This window comes from Ornithorhynchus anatinus, chromosome 2 (assembly GCF_004115215.2).
Source record: "Ornithorhynchus anatinus isolate Pmale09 chromosome 2, mOrnAna1.pri.v4, whole genome shotgun sequence".
Classification (NCBI taxonomy): domain Eukaryota; kingdom Metazoa; phylum Chordata; class Mammalia; order Monotremata; family Ornithorhynchidae; genus Ornithorhynchus; species Ornithorhynchus anatinus.
Window position 1 is genome coordinate 22,484,781 of NC_041729.1, and position 18,209 is coordinate 22,502,989.

General features: G+C 44.3%; 1 protein-coding gene across 1 annotated transcript in view; it reads right to left on the reverse strand.

Moving 5' to 3' along the window:
- Positions 1-742: 742 nt before the first annotated feature.
- Positions 743-18,209, reverse strand: part of SPECC1L (sperm antigen with calponin homology and coiled-coil domains 1 like) — a 126,627-nt gene continuing 109,160 nt past the window's right edge. Inside the window, exons 14-16 of the mRNA XM_029054169.2 lie at positions 9,643-9,759; positions 8,089-8,148; positions 743-4,044 (exon numbers count right to left, since the gene is read on the reverse strand). Of these exons, the coding sequence (XP_028910002.1) occupies positions 3,955-4,044; positions 8,089-8,148; positions 9,643-9,759 (267 nt within the window). The 3' untranslated portion in view covers positions 743-3,954. The remainder of the gene's footprint in view (positions 4,045-8,088; positions 8,149-9,642; positions 9,760-18,209) is intronic.

Below are 18,209 nucleotides of genomic sequence, written 5' to 3' on the forward strand. Positions count from 1 at the left end.
GGGAGCTCCTGTTACATTTCCTTCCGGGACAATCTGTCTTCAAGAATCCTGGATTCTTTCCTTAGTTCAGGAAGAGGGTGAAGAGAAGTCCATTCGTCATCTAAATGCGTAGCTGAAAAGCATTCTCCAGTACACTCTGCTTAAGTTCTGAAGAATTCCTAACGGTAGTCATCATTTGAAAATGCAGAGGCATTAATGTTCATCTGGTGTTCGTGAAGAGCAGTGTGGTCTGGTGGATAAAGCATGGGCCTGAGAGACAGAGGACCTGGTTTATAATCCTTGCTTGCTGTGAGATCTTGAGCAAGTCCCGTAACTTCTCTGTGCCTCAGTTAAATGGGGATTCAATACCTGTCCCTCTCTCCTATTTAGACTGAGTGTCCTATGTGAGACGGGGACTAGGATTAACTTGTATCTACCCCAGTGCTTAGAAATAGTAATTGCTTAACAAATGCCATAATACTAATAAATTGGTGGATTATTTTTCAGAACGATTAAGAATATCTGATCAAACATACGGCAGGTGGTTTATGAGACATTCCTGTGCTAGCAGCATGCACTGTGCTTAATGTTTTCAAGCTAGTAACTGAGCCAAGTCTGTTGCAAGATGAAATGCAAGTCTCTTCTGCTGATGAAATAACCATGGATGTTTATGACAGACACACACACATTCTACATGAAAGTGAAAATGACACTCTGTAACTGAGATATTCAAAAGAAATATATTAACCAGGGAACGACTCACTCAACATGTTTAACGATTTTAATACTTTCCAAAACATTTAATACAAGATAAAAAAAGTACAATCAAACAGCAGAAGCCTGTGATCTACAATAATATCACATAACTGGCTTTTTTGCAGCAAAGCTTGTGCCAGAATGCCAAGATGCAAAATTACTCTCTTGGACGGGGAGAGGAGAAAGGGTACACATTAAGATTTTTCTATTTTCATACAATGAGAAGCAAAAAATTGCTTTGATTTCAGCCACACAACGTTGCTGTAAAGTCTATTTTTCAATCTATGTTTCCTATTACTCTTCTCCCCCCCCCCCCCCAACTCCTGCACCTTAAGAATGGCATAAACATTCTATCCTAAAAGGTAGAGGAGGAATTTCTAGAAGAAGCCTGTTTGGGAGATCACATTTAGGTAGTGTCAGTTTGCACACTGGATTCTGGATGAGAGAAACTGTAGAGGGAATGAGAACAGAAGTTCTACCTGGAGAGAATAAACCTCTGGGAATGCTGTTAAGCAGCTATCTTCAGAGCAGTGGGGGTAGGAAAGACCTGCTACATCTTTTCATATGCTTCTTCCTTTCCTGTCAGGTTATCTAACCAAGAGTGATGTGGATCAATTAAGTGATCCAATGAAAAAATCCAATCAGTACGACATAGCTCGCTCCAGAACCCTAAGTGCATAAACTCCAATGGGCTTAAAAAAAAATAGCAAAACCTGGGATTAGGTTTACTGTCAAGAAGATAAAGAACCGGTCATTTTAAGACTGGAGGATTCTACCTTATGAACAGACAAAGGGATTCTCCTCTCCCCTCATCCCCCCGCTACTCCTCCCCCCGCCACACACATATATAATGTCATAAATTAAACAAGCACAACTGCAGATAAGACAGACTGGGCCCAGAAGGACGGAACCTCCTTAAAGGCCTACATGTGCTAACATGGGAAACGAGGCGATGCTGACTACTGTTAGTTTGTGACAGTCTAACGTACATGATCAGTTAGAATCACTCACTCCGCACAACTCTGACTTCATGACAACGAACTGACGAAAAACAGAAACACAACAATTTGGGGAAAATGACATATCAATCCATCCAAAGCCTTTCTTCATTAGCAGAGTTTCTTTCAAAACAGCTCTCTTCTACAGCCTGAAAATGATCAGGGTCTTCAAACTGGTTGACTCCAGTATATTCAGCGATTAGCAGAGCTGCTTCATAAAATCCTCTCAATCTGAGAGGAAACAGTGTAAGTCACCAGAATAAAAAACTTCAGAGACTTAAAGTGTTGCCCACACGAATTAAATAGCTATTGATCAGACATCTACTACTTCTACAATGCACACACTCACAGCCACTCTCTTTCCTGGAACGTAAGGATGTGTTTGAATTTGAGTTGCGAAATGGTTATGTCTGAATTCAAAACTTCAGTAAATTAGCCCAGAGTAGGCTGCAATATTTCCTTCCCACATTGCCAGCTTTTTTCGGGGGTCATTTCGGCTACTGATGACACCTGGTAGCTGCCGAGCACTATTGCATTTGTGGAGTTAAATATATCTGACGCTCGCTCGCTTACTCGTTCCTTCATTCGTCCGTCCGGCTTCCTTTAGGAGTTGCAGGCTCACGGTGTCCCCCAGCTGACAATAATTTAACAGTGTGCCTCTTCAAGACTTCATTTCAGGATAAAGCCTTTTTGATGTGGCTGGACTGTTCCTAAACATCTTGTAAAAGCACAAAAGCACGATGGTAAAAAGCAATGTCATTGCTACACCGAGTCTGGGGGGTTTTTGGTTTTGTTTTTTTTTGCATTCTGGAAGACATAAAAGAAGCCAACCTGATGTTACCCAGGAGGGAACAGAGACTTAATGTAATCAGCCTCTTCTCTGCCCAACGCCCCAGAGCGCCAGTCCAAGTTTTCCAGAAGAGTTAAGGCACTTTCTTGTTGCCCAGAGGGCTTACCCCATGTGAATTCGGGGGTGATATTAAGCGCTACCACGGTGGCATCTGGAAAAGCATTATTTCCCCCTCTCTCTTCCCCTAGCTCTTGCTTTTTTCTCAGCTCCTACTCTGCTTGGCATCAGACCTTTTTTCTGGTATTTGAGTGCTTACTGGGCGCAGAGCACTGTACTAAGCACCCGGGAGAGTGCAATACAACAGAGTCGGTCGACATTCCCTGCCCACAGCGAGCTTAAGGTCTAGATCTTTTAAAGTTTTAGGTTGAGAAGAAATTTGAACTTTGGTGGTCAAAAACAACTCTCATTTTCCTGTTATTGCTAGTTTCAGAAAACTCTGCATCCAGAAGCTCTCTGTAACCAATCTGATTCCCATCCGCAAACACCCAGAGGTGGACACAAGAAAACCTGTAATGCTCTAAAGGTGGGATCTGGCAGGCAAAGAAAGGGGAGGAAAAGGATGAGCAGAGTGGAAAAAGTTCTTCATTTTAAATATTTACTTACAATGGAAGCATATAAATATAAACTCACTTAATAACAGTATATCCTGAAAGCCAAGAACTCTGTGTGCTATGCCGAAGTCCTTCTAATAGGTAAAACTTAGCCTGAAGTCAGACCATCCCACTGGTTTATCCGAATACTTTACATTGGCGAGTTCCGGTACGCGAATTTTGTCGAGGTGTCTTTGCACTCAGCTCTAGCTAGCTTAACAGAATAAAAACCCATTTTCCTAGATCACGGTGCCCAGAGGAAAAGGGGAAAACCCTTTTAAGGCAGTAACATTCTTCTGCAATGACTATTTAGAATTGTACTTATTTTGTGAAATATCTGAGTAGGGTTGACGAAACCTTCACTAAACCTTTGCAGTCTTCTAACAAAGTTTTCCGACTTTGCATATGTTTAATGACAAATTAGTCTTTTATAAACTACAGCACTGAAGTAGTCCCAAACAGTCTTGTTCGCGTGAAAACTTCCGTAGGAAAGCTTGACGAGCCTCGAGTCCTGACATCCCCCAGCTACCACGTAACCCAGATGTAACCACGACGACTCCTTAGGTCAGATACTTGGTCTATTCCAGGGACGGGAGAAACAAACGGCGGCTTCTAACCTGGGTGTCCCAAGCTTTACGGGCGAAAGTACTTCAGGAGTGTTCACAACTGGTATCGAGGAAGGGTGAAGGTCTGGAGTGTGGGCCCGTTCGATCGGGCTGGGATTAATGTTGCAAGAAAGAGGTTGCCTGCCAGGCCTCAAGCCTTCCACTGAACGCGAGATTCAGGTTTCGAAGTACTTGTATATTGCTGTAACATACAGCATGACATTCTGCCAGTCTGGGCGTTCTGTTCGCACCATTTCATTGATGTCCTGAAACGAGAGGAGAGAAGCTTGATCAAAATGTAAGTTGGCCACCGTACCCGGAACGAGGCGTTGCTCATCACGTCACGCAAGGGTTACCTGTTGTGAAAATCTAGGTCTGAATTCATTCATTCAATAGTATTTATTGAGCGCTTACTGTGTGCAGAGCACTGTACCAAGCGCTTGGGAGAGAGTACAATATAACAATAAAAAGATATGTTCCCTGCCCACGAGTTTACAGCCTAGAGCCTGAATCTCCGGTGATATTATTATCGACCCAAAAAGTCCATTTTCACGTCGTGGAGCCAAAGACCTCCATGTCAGATGTACTTAAGCGCCGAATGACCATTAGATATTTTTCATTCGTGTGCTGCTCAGCCCGCATGCCATCGGAACTCCTCCTATCAGCTTCTTCTCCAGCTGGCCCGGGTGAGGAAACGGTCGTCGCAAGAGCTCATCTCCGTTTTTAAAACGTTAAGGGAGGCTGAAGCCGTTGGTCTGAGTTATGGAGACCCAAGGACTCTGTTCCTCGAGTTATGGTACATCCTATCGTTCTCATGGCATTTATTCCTGTCCTTTACACTGTTTTAGGATTTGTTTCAGCTTTCCTGAAGTGTCTGTTACCAACTCCCTCTCCCCACCTTATCCTCAGATTGTTGGGCCTCTTTGGGGCTCACCAAGTCTAATTCTCATCCATTCGTTCTGTCCATGTCTTCGTTCGGTGCCTTGCGCTCAGCAACCCTTAATACTATTGAATGAGTCATTATGGTAGTCATCTAGAAACTGCTCGAAATTCTGATGAAAAGGTCAACAAATTTGATGGTGCACGCCTAACAGAGCCCTGCGTAATTTTGGGCTACTCCCTATAAGGAAGTTTAACAGGCATAGAGGCCCACTAAACCTTTGGAGCAAAACTGTTTATTACAAATCATTTACTATCCTACCCTTTTTTGGTTATGTTTTTGAGGAGTTTCCATTCGAATTATTAAGAAATCCTTTTTTGTACTTAAATGTACAGTTTAGTTCTGAGATACATTCATCCAGATTTGGGGGGGGGATCTGATCCTGTAAGCTTCCCATCCTTTCTCTCCCAACAAAGCTTTCAAAATGAGACCTACTTCTCAGCCGATCACTCCCTGTGTGCACAAACCTGTACCGAACACTTGGGAAAGTACAACACACCGGAGTTGACAGACACGTTCCCTGTTAGCAAGCAGTTTACGGATTAGAGGGTGAGACCGATAGGGAAATAAATTGCAGATATGTACATAAGTGTCGTGGGATGACTATCAAGTGCTTCAAGGTACAGATTCAAATGCCTAGGTGACGTGGAAAGGAGAGGGAGTAGGGGAAGACGGCTTAATTACGGAAGGCCGCTTAGGAGATGTGATTTTAACAAAGCTTTGAAGGTGGGGAGAGTTGCAGTCCGTCATGTGAAGGAGAAGGGAGTTCCAGGCCAGAAGGAGGATGATGATTAGCTGCGGCATTGGTTAAGGGCTTACTGTGTGCCAGGCCCTGTACTAAGCACTGGGGTGGATACGACAAATCAGGTTGGACGGTGTCCATGTCCCACATGGGGCTCACAGTTTAATCCCCATTTTACAGATGAAGTAACTGAGGCCCAGGAAAGTTAAATGACTTGCCCAGGGTCACAAAGCAGACAAGTAGTAGAGCTGGGATTAGAATCCATGACCTTCTGACTCCCAGACCCATGGGCTCTCCCCTACTCTGTGAGCAGGGGGTGGGCGGTGAAATAGACGAGATCGAGGTATAGTGAATATCCTAGCATTAGAGGAGCAAAGGGGGTAGACTGGGTTGTAGTAGGAAATCAGGGAGGTAAGAGGGGAAGAGATGATTGAGTGCTTTAAGGTTGAAGGTAAGGAGTTTGTCTGATAAGGGGGTTGATGGGAAACCACTGGAAGTTCTTCAGGAGTGGGGAGATGAGAACTAAGATTCCCAAACAACATTTCTATTGTGAACACATACAATGGTTGGGCAGAGACTGCAACAAGAGTTCATGAATGTGCTATTTTTAATAACCAGCTCCAGTCTTGGGTGCTGGAAAGTTATTATTAGCTTTTGTAAAGAAATTCCACTGATTCCCCACCTCCCCCTTCCAATTGCTAAAACTTCTAGTTCAATTTTTAAAGTTTCACACCTGGGCTTGATTTTGCCCAATTCCAAAGGACCACAATATATCAATCCACTGAAATTTACTTTTTTAAATTAATTTTACCTTTTCATACTAGCAATTCCTTGCAGAGCTGAAGAAAACATACAAAATGCTTCATGAAACCGTGGTCAAACCAAAATTATTCCCGATATATGAAAATTATATAAAGCCATTCTGCGAAGTTTTAGTAGTGCTTTCACTTCTTCCCCCAGCAGAATTTGAAAATGGGAGTACTGGCTTAGGAAAATAATGCAATGTTACACTCTTCCTGCTTCCTTCCTTTGCAGATAGGAAAAAACCAAAAAAACCCAACAAAACACTGCAGTCTACAAAAGTGTTCCCCAGATAAATCCACTGAGGGGAAAATGAGTGAGAATGCAGAGCTTCCCCACCAAATCACATCTCTATTTGCTGTTTCTTTCTATCTCATTTGTAGGGAAGAGGGAGTCTGGAAATCCAGTTAGCATATGGCAAGAGCAGCTACCGGGATTGGGTGACCCTTAGGGATTATGGCTTGATCTGTTCACCGGGGCCTTGGGAACTGTACTGAAGCATTAGACGTCATTCCTATCTTTGAGGATCTTGCAAATTAATGCAGAAAACAGGCACTCATATGTTAATGAATACACACTACTTAAAAGAATGGGAGAACATATAAAAAGAACACACGAGTGAATAAACTAATTATATAAGGTGGCCAAGGGACACTGGTGCATTGGCAGATAGGGATGGACGGAAGAAAGGGAAGGCTGGAGGCGGGAAAAACGGGATGGAGGCTGTTTGAGTACTCTATCCAGGAGGGGATGAGGGATTAAACTAAGTGAGTGGAATGAGGAGATGAACGGAATGGGTGGATCTGTGAAAAATATTTGAGGCATTTTTGAGAAAAAACACCCAAGTGGCAGATAAGACAAAGAGGAGTCAAAGACAGCACCAATATTGTGAGCTTATGAAATGGGAAGATTGGTGATGTGGTCAATATTCATTCAATAGTATTTATTGAGCGCTTACTATGTGCAGAGCACTGTACTAAGCGCTTGGAATGAACAAGTCGGCAACAGATAGAGACGGTCCCTGCCGTTTGACGGGCAGTGATCAAGTTAAGAAGAGAGGATTTAGGAAGCGAAATGTGGAGTTCAGTTTCAAACATGTTAAAGTCGTAGTGTAGATCATCCAAATTACACTTATTTCCCAAGTACTTAGTAGTGTCCCCCGCAGACATAGAGTGCGCAATAAACACTACTGGTTGACTGAATGCACCACAAGCCAGAGGATCTATAGGTGTGCAGGGTGAATGAGAGATCAGGACTGGAGACAGCCAGCCAATCACATAAGGTGGTGCCTGACAGTAGGGGGATTCATTCATTCACTCAATCATATTTATTGAGCGCTTACTGTGGCAGAGTGCTGTATTAAGCGCTTGGAAGAGGACGGTATGATAATAAACAGACACAATTCCCTTCCCACAGCAAGCTGGGCTTGAGGTTCCGGAGACATTGAGTGTAAAATGCGAAGAGTATGGGCTCATACCTGGTGGGAAATCCAGTAAAAGGGTGAGGAGAGGAAAGAGCAGGGCAAAAGCGACGAGGGGGTAAAGGTGGCAAGAGAGGGGAAGGGTGAAGCAGAGCTGCCGACAGCGAGGACTAGAAAGGGGAAGGCCGCTGGGGACCGAGGAGAGGCAAAAGAGTTTAGGAGAGAGAGAGCTGAAAGACTGGAGGTCACTGCAGAGGTGAAGGACAGATTCAGAAGAGAGGGGGAGAGCAAGATGGCGGGAAGTTATTCAGAGTTGAAAATGGAGAGGATGGAATTTCTGCGATTGGAAAAGTCTAGACATATTTTGGAAGCAAAACTCCCTACTTTATGCAGATTTTAGTCCTTACCAGGGTGGATTTGATGCCAACACTTTCTGCTGCTTGGAAGGCCAGAGTGAAATTTCTTCTCTGTAAATAAAAGAAGAAGTTACCTCATGCATATTTACATCAGAGGAAGAAAACACACTTTACAATTACAGCAGGTTGCTCAAATGTGAAAGCTTAATTGTTTTGTTGATAAAACTTAGTATTGCAAAAACCTAAAAATCCTAGTCCCTCTCAAGATCGCACCTGGAGGGTTTCCAGTACTCTACCGGCCTCGGATACAGGAGGGAGAGTCAAGCAGAGGCATACCTATTCTATTCCTAGCTTGAGCAGGGGCTAGCTGTAAATATAACAATAAACGGATACATTCCCTGCCCACAACAAGCTTAAACTCCATAGTGTGGATTCTCAGCCATGCCAGCTGCTGCAGAATTGCATTCCAGATTTGCCCCACCCTGCAGCCTTTGCCTTCCCTGGCCTGGATTTTTGGGCCAGGATTACTGGATCCGACTGATTTTTTTTAATGCTATTTGTTAAGCGCTTACTATGTGCCAAGCACTTTTCTTATCCACCATCTTGCCCCCCACCAAAAGCTGCCCTGAAGCGTGGCCAAATGGAGCACGTTCTCCCCTCTAACTGCACCCTCTCCCGGGTGGAACACCCTTCTCTTCCCTGCAGCTCTGGCCTCCTGGCAGCGGGGAGGAGGCATGCATTAGCAACAGCCCGAGCTCAACTTCAGGAAGTCATGAAGGGGAAAAAGCTCCTTATATCTACAGGGAGAGAAGCGCGGGAGGAAGATCACCTCCTCACCTGGCCTTCCGCTCTCCTTCCCCCAAAAACCTTTGGCCCCAGCCCAGTTGGGGCCCAAGAAGGGCAAAGAAGGCTTCGATTCTCACCACAGGGAGTGCTAATAGTCACAGTCATTAACATTAATTTGTTGATGTCAATATCTGAGGGATTAAAGAAAGCTAATAGCCAGGGGATTCACGGATGCTAATGGCAGGGGAGGCTCCTTGGGGAGCCCCTGGAGTCTCCTGGGAAAAGCCCTGCACACGCACACGTACATGTACTTGTGTCCACCTCCGCCCTCCACAGAAGCCAGCCCCTGCCAGAGAGCCTAAGCTCTCCAAAGTTCTCGTGGGCATCTGGGGACGAGCTCAGACTGACTCCAGGGTGGGGTCAGGATCAGAGCAAAGCCTGGGAGACAGCTGGCTCCACCGTTGCCATTTACAGCACGACTTAATGACGTCGCATGTCAAGTGGGAGGGGGGCTCCACAAAATCAATTTACCTCGGGGCCCACCAGGAGGTTAACACAATCTTGGGTGAGGCGTATTAATTTAGAGTGCAGTGCGTATTTACGATGTGGGCCACGCGTGTGGCTTTTCATGGTGAAAAGTGACATTTTTATATAGGTGAATCTCTCTTGGATCACACACTCTTTGAAAAAGGGGCCTCCGTCACCTACAATTCACTCAACTCCCTCTAAGGGTCTGGTTCAGTGCCTGGCCCCAAGTGAGTCCTTAGCTCTACCTGATAATGAGCTCACACAGCTACCCATTCTTAAAACCGGCCGTACCTTGTCTTGACTGTTCAGTTCTTGGTAGGGGATGTGGGCTGGAAGATACGTGTGTAGGAGAGCGCAGAAGGCCAGGCCGTCGTTCCAACTGCTGCTGAAGTTTGTGATGTCAATATTCTGGGAGGAGAAAAATACCAAAGCGTGAAACACAAGGCGTAAATCTTAAGAACAACCCGACAAACACTTGGGAAATTTATAAAACAAGTGGACTATTGTCCAGCTGGAAGTCAGTTGTAGCTGTCATGCTATCGCTCATTTTTAGATGCGCCCTCCCCTCCCATCTGTGAAATCAAGGAAATACTGACACAGGGAGTGGGGGACGGGGGAAGAGGAGGGTCACACTTTCGAGCCTCATTCTGTGTTCCCGCCTCATAAGATCTGCAGGGTATATCTCTGTTTTCCAAAGAAAATGGGTCTTGGGGAGAGGTAAAACTATGATTTGGTCAGACAGCATTATCTACTTTACCTCTAGTAAATAATCTTGAGGCTCACGGAATGGAATATCTTCCTTTTCAGCTACATTTAGGCTCATGAGACTCTGTGTAGGAGACAGGAGCACGATACCACTGTACTCCGCTAGGTCACGGTGCTGATAATATATATATCCGATGGTGACTCCTGTCAGGGATAACTGAAAGGCCTCAGGACCAAGAACCTGTCCAGAGGAAGTGATTCATCTGCTGGCGGTTTCGGCAGCTACACCGAATAATAATAATAATAATAATAATAATAATAATAATATTGGTATTTGTTAAGCACTATGTGCCAAGCACTGTACTAAGCGCTGGGGTAGATACAAGGTAATCAAGTTGTCTCTCGTGGCGCTCACAGTCAATCCCCATTTTACAGTTGAGCTAACAGGCACAGAGAACCTAAGTGACTTGCCCAAGGTCACCCAGCGGACGAGTGGCGGAGCTGGGATTAGAACCCACGTCCTCTGACTCCCATGCCCGCGCTCTTTCTAGTAAGCCACGCTCCCCAGCGCTTTACTGTACTCTCCCAAGTGTGCAGTACAGTGCTCTGCACGCAGTAAGCGCTATAAAATTGAATGAACTGTTCCTGCCGGTCACATTCCCGCTGGGGCCCAGAGGGTGAACAGGCAGAACGGGAGCAGCCTATTTGGGAAAGGGCATGCAAAGGTTGTTATCTGCCACCAGTCAATCAATGGTATTTACTAGCGAAGCAGTGTGGCTCAGTGGAAAGAGCCCGGGGTTGGGAGTCAGAGGTCATGGATTCAAATCCCGGCTCTGCCACTTGTCAGCTGTGTGACTGTGGGCAAGTCTCTTCACTTCTCTGGGCCTCAGTGACCTCATCTGTAAAATGGGGATGAAGACTGTGAGCCTCACGAGGGACAACCTGATTACCCTGTATCTACCCCAGCGCTTAGAACAGTGCTCTGCACATAGTAAGCACTTAACAAATAACATAATTATTATTATAACTATTATTATCCCATCGGTCAGAACTCAAGTCACCCGATTCCCAGAGCAGTGTTTGTTTTTGTTTTTACCATGGGCTAACAAGCAGTGTTGTACATATAATGAATATTGGATGGATGAACGACCACTGAACAGGATAAAAGGAAGCCCATTTTCTTTGCTAAGAACCTTTAGCTACCTCAAAATCTATATGGTTTTTAACAAATCCTATCTTGCAAAGGTAAGCATTTCAATCTTCCTCAATTCAGCATTAGAAACTCTTATGATCTTTTGTGGTCAAAAGAAGTCTAATTTAGAGAATGGAATCTTTTTCAGAGTGCTTTCCTAGGGATCGATTTATGCAAAACAAGCTAAAGTTTAAATAGTTGCCTCGGACAGCTAGTTTCCTTTTTTATAGAAAGTAATCCTGTGATTAAATGAAATGTATTTTCAATTGGAGAGAAAATGTCTCACATCCCAACTGTTATTTTTTGACAACACAACTGAACTGCCTATGCACGCTTCGCTCCTCTAACACTAACCTCCTCACTGTGCCTTGATCTCACCTATCTTGCCGCTGACCCCTCCCCTACAGCCCGACTCTGGCCTGGAACACCCTCCCTCCTCAAATCTGACAGACAATTACTGTCCCCCCACCCCTCTGAAGACTTACTGAAGGGTCATCTCCTCCAAGAGGCCTTCCCTAAGCCCCCACACCTCTTCTCCCACTCCCTATGTCTCCCTGACTTGCTCCCTTTGTTCTTCCCCCCTCCCAACCCCACAGCCCTATTTATTTATATTAATGTCTGTCTCCCAGCCTCTAGACCGTAAGCTCATTGTGGGCAGGAAATGTGTCTGTTTCTTGTTGTATTGTACTCAAGTGCTTAGTACAGTGCTTTGCACCCCAGAAAGCGCTCAAAAACTTTGAATAAATATGCAAACTTTCCATTGAAGTGAAATGGTGCTTTTAAAAATGAGACTTAAATTCTCAATTGAATTCACTTATTAGATCATTCCCAATTGCAACTAACTGAAAGAAACTCAGGAAGCGTTCAACTTGTTTGCCTTCTTTATGATCCAATGATTTATTTATATGCTGCTTTTCACAAAGGTCTAAACGCGATTAACCCTGATACTTCGGTAATGCCACTGGTAAGTGCCAAAATGCAGCCGAGGTGGCCCATGTCGCCTGGGCTACTCGCAGCACCCATATAGACATCTATCACTTGGAAGCCGCTGGGCAGCATGAGGGTGGATAACTAAAATTAGTGAGGAGGAGAGGATGGGGTCGAGGACAAGGAAAGGAACGAGAGGAAGAGGAAAAGGAGAGAGGGAAGGATGGAAGCCAGGAAGGAAGATGATACAGAAGACAGAGAGAAGAAAGGCATTCATCTTCTGATAGCCGCTCGTTTCCTCGTAGTGGACAATAATAATAATAATAATAATAGTGGCATTTGTTAAGTGCTTACTGTGTGGATAAGCGCTGGGGTGGATACAAGGAAATTGGGTTGGACACAGTCCCTGTCCCACATGGGGTTCCCAGTCTTAATCCCCATTTTACAGATGAGGTAACTGAGGCACAGCGAAGTGAAGGCCACAGTGCAGACAAGTGGTGGAGCCAGGATGAGAACCCATGACCTTCTGACTCCCAGGCCCGTGCTCTATCTATGACACCACGCTGCTTCAGAAAAGATCCGAATGAGGGCTGTGTATCTTAGTCTCTCAGTTCAGGCAGCTGGCAAGGACAGGGAGGAAAGGTTTAAAGGAAAGGACGGCTTTCTACAGGGACAGCTGATGTAGTGCAGTTTTGTTTTTTTTTAATTTTTAAATGGTATTTGTTAAGCGGTTAATACATTCCAGGGACCTCTGAGCTCTGGAATAGGTACGAGCTATTCAGGTTGGACACAGTTCCTGTCCCACATCAGGTTCACAGTTTTAATCCCCATTTTACAGATGAGGTGACTGGCAGAGAAGTAAAGTGACTTGCTCAGGATCACACACAGCTTTACACAGGTTAATTTTCAAAAAGCAGGTCACGCTACCAAAACACCGGCCACAACCCACAAACTATTTTACAGTTCAACTTTTAGTTATTAGATACAACTTGAAACAACATGCCAGACTATACTGGAAGCAGTGTTTATAAGCTGCAATAAGGAAATACAATTAGGACACAAAAAGATGTTACCATGACATTAATTGCTGTCAGAGGTCAACCACATTTGAATGTAAGGTACATCTGGCTAGCAAACAATTTTTTGGAGTCACACCCTTAAGTGCCTATCAGACTCTACTCTTTTCCCACTATTACAGATACCATCCCACTCTGGGCCTAAATGGGATCTAACAGCTTCTCTCGCATGCATTTATTCCATAAGGAATTTTGGGTACAGGCAAAAAGGACTGATTCAAAGAGCCCCGGAGCAATGCTTGGCTTCCCCCCCCCCCCCCCCGCTCCATTATCCACAGCCTATAATGAGGCACTTTCCCCTCTCAAAAAGCTAAAAGAATTTTTGCTTTATGGAGGCTGTTTGGCGATTAGGATGTAAAAGTAAATAAGGTCCTAACCCTAATTCCTCTGCTCCATATGGTAATAGCATCGAAAAGTCCTTCCTAATATTAAGGTTCAACTTAAAGCAGAAAGGGGGTTTAAATGTTAGGTCTTCGCGGAATTAAAAAACCCCCTGGAACTGAATGAAATGTCTCTAGTGAAAATACAGAAGTATAACCATATTGCTTCACCGTACTGGTTAATGAGAAAACCCTATTTAGTTACGATTTTCTGGTACGCCAATCTGGATGAAAATCACACGCTACCGTGGAAGAAATTTGGAGTCACGTGACCCAGCTCTGTATTCAACCAATGATGGCTGGGACTGCAGATGGAGAGAAACAACTACTGGCCTCAAGGGTCAAATCCATTTCAAGGAGAAAACAAATCTTCATTTCCTGTCCAACTCAGCCCTCTCTGTGTAAACTCCGCAAAACGCAGGTTCTGCCTTTGCTGGTGTGAGCGTACGTGCTGAGACTCACAATGCCTAAAGCCACGGGCCTGACCCTGGTTTCACAGCCCGAGAGCTTGCTCGCCAGCGGAAATGGTTTTGTTTCGCCTTCCCTAGTGCTGTGGGAATTTGTTCATTACCCAGCTCCACTTTCAATAAATAAAATAGTACAGAAAAGAAACTACCTCCTCACCGCCAGCTAGAAAACTAGAACCAACTGAATTCACTGAAGTGACTCGATTTATTGAAAATAAAAATGTCCAGGCCAAAAGCAGCACGCTCAAGTAGAAAGTGGACGAGATTGGGGTTCAGGAGACTCGTGTTTTAACCCCACTTGATCGATGATTCATTTTTTGACTGGGCTGGTTAACCACTTTCAGAGTCCCCATAGGTAAAAAGGAGTTAGTTAATCGGCTTCAGGGTTGCTCTTATATAATCTGAGGTAAATTACCATGTTTCTTTATATTAAAAATATCTATGGTGAAATCAGGTTAAACCTTTGAAAATTTTGGTTTTGATTTAGCTTTTCTTTTGATAATACAGATGCCAAATGAGCAAGGCAGTTATTTCCAGGTCACATTAATCCCTTTGGCATTTGCAAATGACAAATGCCTAAGCAAATGCTCAATATAGCTATCTCCTGGCAAACCATACCAATGCTAAGGTAATTACAAATGTAATTTATGTATCTGCCTCGAGTCAGTCCAAAATTCAGCGATGCCCAGATCTTGATTTTTGTGCACTCGAGAGCAAAGTAAAAACTGTTAATTAACAACAAGAACAAAACAAAAACCATCCAGGCTCTTTTACAAAGTGGACTGAAGGGAGATCAGTCAGGAAAAAAAATGATATTTATGGTGCATATAAAAATAACTAAACCTTCCACATACATTTCAAAATGCCTGCTGTTTCTATTAACAACAGTAATTCATCACACACATGTGGTAAATAGACTTAAATTGAGCATGGCGAAATCAAGATGGATTTGCATACTGGCATAAGTCCCCTTTGGCACAGAGATTAATGAAGTTAAAAAAAAAAATCTGGGTGAGGAAATTGGGCAAAATTTAAAATTCAAACTCTGTTAATAATGCATGTTTCATAAGGGATGTTATAGACATTAAAGTACTTGGTAAAGCATTCTGAGATTCTCAGGAAGAAAGATAGGGTGTCAGTACCAGGATAATATGATCATCATTACTCCTCGTACCTATAAGAAGTGGCCTCACAAAAACTGGAGTTGGAGATATTTAGTTGGTCACTGGTCCCTCTCCACCTTCACCTCCCAGTATAAAGGCTTCATTTATACTAGACTCCTACTTGAACCATTCTAGGACCTGGCTATTATGTTGGGGATAGGTTGTGCGACGAAGCAAAAATCCGGAAAATACGCAGGAAGAAAGGACTTTACAAATAGGATGCTCTTAAAAGAAAACCTATAGTATTCTGGTCTGGTGATTCAAACTGCACTCAAAAATAAAATTACCCTAGATTCCTAACAGGATTTGGGTTTTCAGAAAACTCTTAATCATAAAGAATGTGATTTTTGGTTTGGTCATGCCCAAAATGCCAAGTAGCTCAGGTTCCGCAGTGTCTTCTTAAACTCAAGCCACTAGTCAATCAGTGAAAACCCCCCTGTAAAACTAAGGGCTCTGGAGGAAAAATAATGATAATAATGACGGCATTTGTTTAGCACTTACTATATGCAAAACACTGTTAGAAAGCAATGTGGCCTAGTGGATAGATCACAGGCCTGGGAGTCAGAAGCAGCTGGATTCAAATCCCAGCTCCACCATCTGTCTGCTGTGAGGTCTTGGGCAAGTCACTTAACTTCTCTGTGCCTCAGTTACATCATCTGCAAAATGCAGACTAAGACTGTGAGCCCCGTGTGGGACAGGGACCGTGTCTAACCTGATTAACTTGTATCTACCCCAGCACTTAGAACAATGCCTGCATATAGTAAATGCTTAACCAATACCATAACAAAAGCAAATGCACAAAAACTATGGACAGGAGGCATACATGTAAACACTTGATTTTTCTATCCTCTTTAAAATAAGATATTCCTACATCACTAGGAGCTCTGCCGGGGTCAGATTTGGCCCTCAACGCCAGTCCAAACGGGTCTCAGATACATTCTCTTCCCAGCTCTACTTAATGATATAATAATAATATAATGTTGGTATTTGTTAAGCGCTATGTGCCGAGCACAGTTCTAAGTGCTGGGGTAGATACAGGGTCATCAGGTTGTCCCACGTGAGGCTCACAGTTAATCCCCATTTTACAGATGAGGGAACTGAGGCATAGAGAAGTGAAGTGACTTGCCCACAGTCACACAGCTGACAAGTGGCAGAGCCAGGATTCAAACTCAGGACCTCTGACTCCCAGGCCCGTGCTCTTTCCAGAGCCACGCTGCAACTATATGCCAAGCACTGGGATAGATATGACATAATAAGTCATGCCAGTCATTCATTCGTTCAATCGAATTTATCGAGCGCTTACTGCGTGCAGAGCACTGGGTGCAGAGAGTCACAGTCCCTATTCCATGTGGGGCCCCCAGTCTAGTTTTGTATTGAAGGACCTGCAAAATGGTAGCTAGGCCTTTCCAGAGTTTGGCAGCTTCAGTGGTGGCTTTTGGGCCCCTGGGTCAAAGCCCTTCTGCCCACCAAATAACTCAGCATATGTGACGGCGTCCTCTGGAAGGGTCTTGGGCATTATTATTGATTACCATTAATTGTGCTATTTGCTAAGCACTTACTACATGCCAAGCACTGTACTAAACGCTGAGTTAGATACAGGACAATCAAGTAGGGCACAGTCCCCATCCCACAGTCTAAGTCGAGGAAAGCACGGGTATCGAATCCCCAATTTTAACGGATGAGGAAACCGAGGCTGTGAGAAGTTAAGTGACTTACCCAAGGTCACCAGCGGGCAAGTGGCAGGATTAGAACCCAGGTCCTTCTGACCTCCGGGCTCGTGCCCTATTTATTTTGTTAATGAGATGTACATCACCTTGATTCTATTTATTTGCTATTGTTTTAATGAGACGTTCATCCCCTCGATTCTATTTATTGCCATTGTTCTCGTCTGTCCGTCTCCCCCGATCAGACCGTGAGCCCGTCAAAGGGCAGGGACTGTCTCCATCTGTTGCCGATTTGTACATTCCAAGCGCTTAGTACAGTGCTCTGCACATAGTAAGTGCTCAATAAATACTACCGAATGAATGAATGCCCTTTCCGCAGCCAACTGACTGGCGGGTAGATGCCACGAGTGGGTGTCGGTATGGTTCAAAGCCAATATCGAGCTCCTTCCATTCTACCAAAAATGACATCCTTCACACCGGGCACCTGTGTCCATTCACTACGAGCAGGGCACGGCATCAACCAGAGCTCACCTTGGATAGATATTGGCAAACAAGCTGTGTCTAGGCGAATACTGGAGTAGTTAAGGGACGACTGACAAATGAGGATATGGGATGATGACAAGCATTTCTCTAGACTGATTCTAACCAGACCTGATCGTCAAGGGTCTAGATAAAGTCCGCAGGCCACCACATGGCCATTTATACAGCCATGTCACGGTCTCTTCGCTTTACATCCGAAACAGATGCCGTTGAAAATCGCCAGCCAGAAGCACTGTGGAGCAGACTGCCAGAGACATATATGACTGTAACTCCTATTTTCTGATTGATGCGATCACCGTTTTTGGCCAGATTTCCTTTGGAGCTTCACTCGCCTTTTTTTTCTTTGTTCAGGGTCCTTCTGTGGGGGAGGAGTGGGTCAAGGCAGCATGAAAGTCCTTTAATCATTCGTGGCCTCTCTCTTCTAGGGGCACAGAAGATGCTCTATGTCAGTGCCCATTTACTTCTCATGAACCGGCTCTTGAAAAAGGCCATACGGTTCAGTTAGGCAATAGAGGAAGAAGAATGAGAGCTTTTCACGGCAGGGGGGAGCCCTGCACATATCTTTTAGAAAAAGCTCCTATGGAAGATTTGCACCTTGAAAAAAATGATCGGATATATTACTTGCATCAAAAATGATTTCATCCTACTTCAGACACTGGTCACAGAACACTTTACACATCTATGTCCCATATATCTATATCTGTAGATATCTTTAGACATCTCTCCTTGTATATATACACATAT